General features: G+C 34.4%; 1 protein-coding gene across 1 annotated transcript in view; it reads left to right on the top strand.

The window, feature by feature from the left end:
• Positions 1 to 10,372, top strand: part of DIAPH2 (diaphanous related formin 2) — a 1,278,863-nt gene that overhangs the window by 340,227 nt on the left and 928,264 nt on the right. Inside the window, exons 14-15 of the mRNA XM_007946556.1 lie at positions 2,074 to 2,138; positions 5,190 to 5,294. Of these exons, the coding sequence (XP_007944747.1) occupies positions 2,074 to 2,138; positions 5,190 to 5,294 (170 nt within the window). The remainder of the gene's footprint in view (positions 1 to 2,073; positions 2,139 to 5,189; positions 5,295 to 10,372) is intronic.

The following is a 10,372-nucleotide window of genomic DNA, read 5'->3' as shown; positions in this document are numbered from 1 at the left end:
GCACAGGGAGACAGCTTAGGGGGCAGGAGAGTATGGAGGGATGGACACTGGGAAGTGGTACCATGGGGAGGAAGTTGGAGGGGAGCTGTTGCATTGTGATAAACTGTGGTCAATGACATGAGACAAAGTATATGTGAACTGCTGTATCGAGAGTGAATTTGCTCTGTAAATCTTCACCCAAATCATAATTAAAAAAAAAAAATACGATTTTAAATAAACTATAAAAACAAATGTAAAAAAAAACTAAAACAGATTTACTGAGATATACTTGACACAAGGTAAACTATCCACATTTAAATTATACAGTTCGATGAATTTTTATATTTGTGTGTACCCATAGTACCATTATCACAACCAAGATAATGAACTTTTCAATCCATACATTTTTTCATTCTTTTTGTAGTCCCTTTCTTTGATACCTCCCCAACTCTCTGTATCCCCAAAAAACCACTGATTTTTTTTTTAGTATAGATTTCTTTTCATTTTCTAAAAAAAAATATATGTAAATAGAAACAAACAGCATGTACTATTTTTTGGTCTGGTTTGTTTCATTCAGCATAAACAACAACAACAAAAAAAACCCTCACTGCTGTCAAGTTGGTCCCGACTCATAACGACCCCTCCTTGGGTTTCCGAGGTGGTATTTCTATGGAAGTAGATTGCCAAAACCTTCCAAGGAGTGGCTGGTGGGTTTGAACCACCAGCCTTCTGGTTAGGAGGCAAAGGGCTTAGGCACTATGCCACCAGAGCTCATTCAGTATAGTAATTTTGAAATTTATACATGTGGTATTTCATGTATCAGTAGTCTATTCTTTTTTATTGCTGAGTAGAATTCCATTATGTGGAGTTACTGCAATTTTTTTATCCATTCATATCTTCATGAACATTTTAGTTATTTCTAGTTTTTGGCATTGTAAATAAAGCTACTATGAACATTCATGTATTAAACTTGGTATGAAAAAAACAAACTGCTGTTGAGTCAGTTCTGACTCATAGTGAACCCTCGGGTTTCCGAGGTGGTATTTCTACAGAAGTAGATTGCCCAGTCTATCGAGAAGTGGCTGGTGGGTTTGAACCACCAGCCTTCTGGTTAGCAGTCAGATGCCTTAGGTACTACGCCACCAGAGCTCCTAGACTTGGTATAGACATATTTTCATTTCTCTTTGATAAATAGGGGCCCTGGAGACTCCCTGGTTAAGTGTTCAGCTACTAACCAAACGGTCAGCAGTAGAAACCACTAGCTGTTCCATGAGACAAAATGTGTTAGTCTGCTTCCTTAAAGATTTACAGTTTTGGAAATGGAACAATTCTATTCTGCCCTATAGGGCTGCTAAGAGTTGGAATTAACTTATTGCAATGGGCTTAGCTTGTTTGTTTTGTTTTATGGTAAATAGGAATAGAATGGCTAGGTACAGAATAGACTCTATATGTAGTGATAAGAAATGCAGTATTTCTGAAGAAAACATTTTCCAGTTATTTGTTTTATAAATCAGTAGAAAGGATTTTTATTAGGAAAATAAACATACATGCATACATGCATACATACAACATACTTCTTGAGCATTTTATTGTTTCTAAATATTTGAAATTTGTTTTTTGATATACATGATACAATTTGCCCCAGATTAAAAATTACTTAAGTAAAATCTTTCATTTGGAAACCTGAATTGATGAGTGCTTTATATCTCCTCTTCTAGCTTTTTTTTATTTGTCATTTTGAGGTTTGTTCTCGAGCAACTCTCTACCCATAATAAAGTATGAAAACCACTTAAAACCATTTTATAATTGTACAAGTCGAGAACCAATTGAATTCTGTTAAAATGGTGATGATTTGGTCAAATACATTCAGAGATGCTTGGGTTTGTGCTTCAGCAAGCTTATCATTGAATTCAGTGAGTATGCCAAAGAAGGAAAACATGATAGTTTACATTTTATTCATAGTATAGGTTAATTTTCCTTTAATAGCAATTGGCATAAAAATGATAGTATATATATTAGAATTATACACTGGCAGCAATCTTGCCTAGCGATCCAATGTGATAATACCTAACCACTTTTGATCAATCTTGGTAGATTCTTGTGTAAACAAAGCGAAAGTTGAAGAAAGTGAACAAAAAGCAGTGGAGTTTTCAAAGAAGGTAAGACTTATAAAATATTAGTTATAATTGCTTAACTTAATTTTATCACAACACATGGGCTATCTTTTTCTATATGTGATGACTTACTATGTCATTTCATTTGTATAATACTTTATATTTCTGGACCCAAAACATAACCACAGAATATCATTTGTTTCCTATTAAGATAAAGTTGCTACTGTTCTCTCCTCATTGCATTTCATCCAAAATGGAAGAGCACTAGCTATATTATACTAAAGTGATAAAGTAACTAAAAATAGGTTGTTGAAAGGAGGTATTTAGATGTAATCAGCCAAAATCTTCCATTGCTTTACTGTAGCTCTCACTTAGATTATGTAGCACCTGGGAGAACTACGAGAAGTTTAGCTAGTCCTCTGTTCTTTGTTTTAAAATCAGTCCTATTGGCAGCAACAGAATGATGGAATATACTCTTTGTCTCTGTGTGTCTCTCTGTTTAAGATTAGCATCTTTGAATGTTTTAATTAGCATTTTTTAAATGATGCTGTTAGTTCCTGTGAGCTTGGTGGGATTTGAGGTTCCTGTTTCTTTCCATGCCTTACGTATGTGCCTTGCAGCAAATGCCAGTGTTATGAATCTCTTAATTTTGTTTATATCTAAGGTTGTCTTTTCCTTCCTTCTTGAATGCATAGCTGCAATTATATTAGTTTCCACCAAAAGTTTAATTTTTTTATTGTAGATCCTAAGAAGCTCTAGAGTATTTCTCTTCTGTTGGTGGCAGGGAAAAGCGCTGAAGCACAAGTCTAAAAGCTCTCCAGTTTTCAGCCTTTTGACAGCAAGATAAAGTGCTTACTTATTGCTGTCTCTTCAAAGTTATGACTTACCTTGAGATTAAATAATCACTTTTGCTATCACTCTAGAAATTACAGAGTATTACTGATGTTACTTCAGGGCATCTGAAGAAATATTTTTGCTCTTTCAGTTACTAGGATAGATTTTAAGAGCTCGAGCATAAAATATTTGTGTGAAGCTGTCATTTTTATTGGTGCAAGAAATGCATGCTTTTTGATTAATAGACCTTTATCTTTCTGATGTTCTTGTTTTAAGTAGCACATTTAAAACTTCCTTTGAAAATCAGAATCTCCTTAATTTTTGGCTGGTATGGTGATAATATCACAAGATTGGGGCAAATTGTGATTTTCTATCTGGTAAAAGTTTTCTTTAAGCATATATTATGCAAAATAGAATATTGAAAATAGTAATAATAACAAAATCATTCAGTATTTAAAGCTTTATTCTCACCACCAGCATTTAGAATGAAAACAGATATGATCTCCTAGTGGTTATCTGCCTATCTTCTTTTATTTTGGGTCATTTTTAAAGGGAGTATAAATTAGTTTTTAAAAAGTGTGGAGTGATAGAAGATATGAGATCAGCTTTGCCACTGATTAGCTATGATTTACGTAAGCCACTTACTCTCCTTGAATATTAGTTATTCATCATTAGAGGAGAGAATGAGATTAGTGGACTTCTAAGAAGGCCTCTTCCAGCTCACATATTTCAGGCTTCTGTAATTCTGATTTATGGTTTTACAGATTTTTAAAATAATTTTATTTTATAAGCAGAAAGATTATGTGACTCTCTTTAAATGTATCAATACTCCATATATAGAAGGGAATTGGGGATTGTAGACGGTGTGCTTGTGTGTTTATTATGCTCAGAAAGCACACATTGAGAAGCTAACTTTGGGAAGAGGAATGACAGTGTATTCAGGTAAATAGTTACGATGGAAATTGGTGAAGTCAGACAAGCTCACATTGGAGGACCTTCATCTTCTCCCTCAAGTCTGAAACAATCAGTTACTGACTGTGGAGTCTCTGGGTTAGTCTTGAAATTTAAAAAGGCTAGAAAAGATTTGGATTAACCATTCTGGCATGTTTTACAGGGACTTGGGTATGGATGAATAAAATAATTTCTACGTACTTTTTCAGGTTTAACCAAAACACTATTTTTAATCCAGTTTGCTCACCCATTCTTGTTCAGAGTTAGATCTGAATAATGGTATTTTAGAATTTCCAAAGGTCACATCCCCTCTGAGAATGAATATTTATTAACAGTGAACATACTTTGTATTGTTCCACAAACTCTAAAGAAAATTCTAGACAAGAAGATAGATCATTTTTAGAAACTGGAATAGCATTGTTGGAATAATGTATAGGTTTCTACAGTGACTAGAGGTGGCATTGACCAAAAAAAGGACAGATAAAATGGAATTATCTTTCTTTAGCTGTACATAAACATTGTTCACTTTAAGTATTCAAGCTTGTTTGAACCTGTTTAGAGGCTTGACTGAAGTAGAGACTGAGACACAGTAGATAACTTCAGAGACCATTCAGACAGTGTCTGACTTAGTGTACCATACTTTAACATCTCACTTTCTCTCTCATAACATTTTATGAACATGTTGTGGCTAGCCATCTGAAGGAGAATGGCTTTATGCCATGCCCCTAACATTCACCCATAAGATTTCATGATACACCTCTTTTGGGATGCTGGACAATTAAGATTGTAATATAAACACTCTAATTTGTATTAAAGTACATGTATTTGTGCATTCTAGAAACGCAATCTCTTCTCAAGGTTAAAAATTTAAGAAGTTGAACTTTTTTACAACTTATTTTTAGTTTTCATATTCTAATTCATTAAACTTATATGTATGGTAAGAAACTTTAAAAGTTAGTATTTCTTCTGAAACTTAATTTTTAATAAGAAAACAATGAATGGCTATGATGTGTGAAGAGAAACTTCTCAGCCCTCCCATTTTTTTATTTTGTATTTTCTTTTCAGAAATGAAAATGGGTTTGTTAGCCTTGGGTCAGTGGCATATTTCTTAAATTACTACTACTGCCACTACCAGCATTCACCCCACCCAACCTCAGTACTTAATTGTCATGAAAACAGTCAAGAACTCTGATTTTCTTGGTAGTCTAGGCAATCAAAGAGGAAAACAATCATTTATATATTACATAATAGTATTGAAAGCTTTCTTGAAACTTTATTATTAAGGTCCATTTATGGTGGTTATTCTTGCAGTTTGATGAAGAATTCACAGCTCGACAGCAAGCTCAAGCTGAGCTTCAGAAAAGAGAAGAAAAAATCAAAGAGCTTGAAACAGAAATCCAGCAGCTTCGCACTCAGGTAATAAAACTAGATACAGACTTTGTCATGCCACACTAAGTTCTGCAGTGATATCTTGTTATATGGAAGGTGAACATATGACCAGAAGCAGACTTTTTGGCAGTTTCACATTTTAGTTTACATAACTCTCCTAATTCTATTTCCAAGACAACAAATCATTTTAATGTTTGGGTAATAGTTTTTGAAATTGCCCAGAATATTTTTAACAGACTATATTACACAAGAAAAACTTTTTGAGGTGAAATTTTCATGATTTTGAAAAATCTGGTACATAGTATTTTCTTCAAAAAGAATGTAGAAATGCTCATTAATTTTAATTGTCCCCAAAGCTTTTTGAGACCTCTAAATGCCAACTACCACAATTTCAAAACCTGTAAGCTTTGCATTTCTACCTACATTCCCTATGATGAAAAGTTCCTATACACACTTAAAATCTTAACTAGGGTATCTAACTTTAGAGCTGATTAAGTACTGTCTTCAGCACAGTTTAGTTCTTGAATGAATATTAAGATTGCTTCTTAACATAGTGGATGCTCAGTATGTTTGTTCATTGAATTGGTCTGTTTCCATCAGTGTACTGAAAAGTTATTTCAAAACTCACCTCCAAATTCCCCAGTGCAGTGGTCTTTTCCTGACTTTAGACTATTTCACTTGTATTTGATCATTGCATTTCAATGCATGACTCTCTATTTGGTATCATCTTGCCTTTTTACAGCTGTTAAACTACTCTCTGTTATTTTCACCACCTAAATGGTGACATTCTCCTGTTTTACCATCCTCTGCTCTTTTCTTTTCTCTGTATATCTTTGTTCTGATATCCCATTCAGTATGAAAGTCAAATGTCACCATTTACAAGGGTTTCTGTGATGTCCTATCTTTTCTCAAACCAGTGTGGTCTCCATTCTAAGTTATTTAAATTTTACCCTCTTTTTTTTTTTTTTTTAGTGAATGAGACTGAAATTTTCTTTGTCTTTTCTGTGCCTCGTTCTCTGAAAAATTAAGGTAGTCACTCTTTTATGTCACTTCTTTCACTGTCTTTTTTTCCCCTCTGGCATCAAAACCCACAACCACTGAGGTCTATTCTCTCATTACATCTTGCCTGGAATGTTATAATTGTTTACTAACTTTTCCCCCTGCCTATAATCTCTTTCTCCTCAAATCCATCCTTTATGTCAGTGGCAAATTAATCTTCCTAAAACACTGCCCTGATTATTGTCACTCCAGGCTCTAATATGTTCAGTGGTTGCCTGTTGCATTCAAGATTAAATAAAAATCTCCTTACTAGGACTTTTAAGGTCTTCAATCATAGCCTCCCTTATCTCCCCTTTCCAGCTAAATTTCTGACTGCTTTAACTACAGCTTCTGTTGGAGCTAAGTTACCATTCCACCCCCTTGACATTTAGAATTTACCGTCTTCATACTTTTCCCATCTGCCTGCATTTCCTAGACATGAGTTACAAAGATGTTAATAGGCCTTCCATGAGGAAAACATTAAATAGTCTTAAGAAATTTCATAAATGTAGAATTCTCCTGTTGGAGATTCTCCAGTGTACTCATTAGCATATTCAAGAGGCCTGGATGTCCTACATGGAAGAGACTTGTCTCTTTCCTGTCAATTTCCTAAACTCATTTGACCAAATAGAACACTTTATCTTAGAACACCTGTTAACATCTCCCGGAAATAGTGCTTTGTTAAATTTAGTTAGAAATGCTGGCTTATATTAGTCTCTGTTAGAAGTACCCTTCGTTGATAATCTGTACATGTGAAACATATCCTTTAAGGATGAACTCAATAACATAACCTTTGGAAATCTTCACCAAAACCCTCATTAGGAAATTTCACTGAATATCTATGTTATATTTTTAGACCACTTGTATTGAATTGTTTCTGTACCTGCTTTGTTTCTTCCACTTTAATAAAAGCAGTTTTGAGGGCAGTGTCTATTTCTTTTTCTTATTTTTTATTCATACTCTTGTACTTATTCAAGGTCCTACTGCACTAATGCAGGCCTTTGCTGTTTAGTGAGTTGTTGTTGTTATGTGCTGTGGGGTCAGACCCGACTCATAATGACCCCTCCTTGGGTTTCTGAGGTGGTATCACTATGGAAGTAGATTGCCTAACCTTCCTTCTGAGAAGTGGCTGGTGGGTTTAAATCGCCAGCCTTCTGGTTAGCAGTCAAGTGCCTTAGACACTACACTACCTGATCTCCTGTTTAGTGAGTAGTTGCTTATTTTTTATTAAATTAACTGGCCTATAAAAGTAGAGTCATGAAGCACATTCTAGTACACTACAATATGTTCCAAATACAAAATTATTCATTTGCTGTATTTGATGAGGTCTAATTTAATCACTCAATTCTTATTTTTTCATAGGAGGGAAGAAAAAAGATGCTATGGTTTACTTTCTGTAGGTCTGTGACATTTAATATAAGCATTTGAGGTTCTGTGGTGGTACCAGTTTAATAGCGTTAAAAATATCTAAAAGACAAAATTTGACTGATATCTACCAAATGTATTCCTTTAATTTTGTTGTCCCTTAATAAAAAATGGCTCACACATTTTGCCTTTCAAAATATTTTTTAAAAAATTATACAAAACTTATAAGGTGAATTATAATTTCCTGAGATTTTTCAGAATAAAAATATAATTTTTCCGAGAATTTCCTTGATGGCAATCAGAATTTTTTATAATTTTACTGTGTTACAAATAAAATGAAAATAGGTTTGCATATTTTAATCTCATCTTTTCATTTCTTCCTAACCTCTGAAAGGATTGTTATTTGTTAAGTATATAACTATTTTAGTTGTGTATATGAATATTTACATGTAAACATTCATACATATGAATAAAATACTTGGTTATTGCTCAGTGATTATTATGGAAACATTTCCATGATCATGCCAACCTAGGATTGTTCACTTGTAGTATTTTTGTAAATAGGTTAAACCTTTAAATTGTTCTAAAAATGTGCTTTAAAAATATGCTTCAATTCTATTTGTTAGTACAATTAAATGATCCAAGTAGAAAATTTCTATTAATAAAGATAAGACATTTTTGCAAAATAAAAATCACACTATACCAAGATGTTTCATTAGTTTTAAACTTTTCTTTCAATGAATGCTGTGTCATATCTTGTTTACAAAAGATGTCTATTCATTGGTAGGGGTTTCTTAGGAATATTCATATTAAACAATTCCACTTTTGTATTTCTTTATTTTGAAAGTGAACCATTCTGATCAGTAATGGTTTAAAAAAATGGGTACAGATGGATCATCACAAAAGAAGACGTTATGGAATATAGTGCTTTTCTTCATCTGCCATATATTACCATTAGAGAATGAACTTGAAGTTGCTTTCTTTTAGTAGAAATACATTGTAGTATCCATATAATTCAATCTGTGTGAATTAATTATCCTCATAGCAAATTTATATTCATTCACAAAGAGGTTGTCTGTCTGCTATTGATGGAGTCTCTGGGTGGCACAAATGGTTAAGTGGCTGAAAGGTTGCTGATTTCAACCCAGGCACTTTGGAAGACAGGCCTGGTGATCCATTTCTGAAAGGTCACACAAACATATTGAAAACACCATGGTGACTAGATCTACTCTGTACTCATAAGATTGTCATGACTCAGAGTTGACTTGATGGCAACTAACAGTAACAACAAGTCTGATACAGGGAATAGAGGACTTCATTAAGTATGAGGAGATCTGTATTCAAGTCCTCATCATGTTTCAAACTGTGATCTATGGTTAGTCCCTTAAAATTTTGAAGTTTCCATTTCTACATCTATAAGCTTGTTGTTGTTGTTAGGTGCTATTGAGTCATCTCGGACTGATAGCAACCCTGTGCACAGCAGAACAAAACACTGCCTGGTCCTGTGCCAGCTTCACGATTCTTGATGTACATGAGCCCATCATCACAGCCACTGTGTCAATCCATCTCGTTCAGGCCTTCCCCTTCTTAGTTGACACGCCACTTTACAAAGTTTGATATACTTCTCCAGGGAATGGTCCCTTCTGACAATATGACCAAAGTAGGTGAGATGAAGTCTGGCCATTCTCATTTTCAAGGATCATTCTGGCTTCACTTCTTCCAGGAAGGATCTGTTAGTCCCTTCAGCAGACCACGGTACTCTCAGCATTCTTCTCCAGTGCCGCAACTCAAAAGCATCCACTTGTTTTTGGTCTCCTTTATTCATTGTCCATCTCTCATGTGCATAAGAGGTGATTGAGAATACCATGGCTTGGGTTAGGTGCACGTTAGTCTTCAAGGTGACATCTTTATTCTTCATCACTTGAAACAGCTCTTTTGTAGCAGATTTGCACAATGCAATATTTATCCTGACTTCTACTTCCATGGATGTTCATTGTAGAACCAAGTAATATGAAGTCCTTGACAACTTCAATATTTTCTCCATTTATTGTGAAGCTGTTACCAGTTGTGAGGATTTTTGTTTTCTTTATGTTGAGGTGTCATCCATAATCTTCATCAGTAAGTGCTGTAAGTCATCCTCACTTTCAGCAAGCAAACGTGTGTCATCTGTGTATTGTAGGTTGTTAATAAGTCTTCCTGCAATCCTGATGCTATGTTCTTCTTCATATAATCCAGCTTCTTGGATTATTTGCTCAGCATACAAGTTGAGTAAGTGTGTTGAAAGGATACAACCTTGCTGCACTCCCGTTTTGATTTTGAACCATGCAGTATCTCCTGGTTCTGTTTGAATGACAGCTTCCTGATATATGTATAGGTTTTGTATGAGGACAGTTAAGTGTTCTGGAATTCCCATTCTTCTCAATGTTATCCGTAATTTGTTATGATCCACACAATCAAATGCTTTTGAATAGTCAATAAAACACAAGTAAACATCTTTCAGGTATTCTTTGCTTTGAGCCAAAATCTGTCTGACATTAGCAATGATATCCCTTACTCCACTCCCTCTTTTGAAACCAGCTTGCAGTTCTGGAAGTTCTCTGTGAATGTATGGCTCCAACAATTTTTGATTTATCTTCAGTAAGATTTTGGTTGCATGAGATATTAATGATATTGTTCAATAATTTCCACATTCTGTGGGATCA

This window comes from Orycteropus afer, unplaced genomic scaffold (genome assembly GCF_000298275.1).
Source record: "Orycteropus afer afer isolate SDZICR_OR568_19922 unplaced genomic scaffold, OryAfe1.0 scaffold00165, whole genome shotgun sequence".
Lineage (NCBI taxonomy): Eukaryota > Metazoa > Chordata > Mammalia > Tubulidentata > Orycteropodidae > Orycteropus > Orycteropus afer.
Note: the sequence above shows the minus strand (reverse complement) of the source record. Positions and strands in the feature narration are given on the sequence as shown.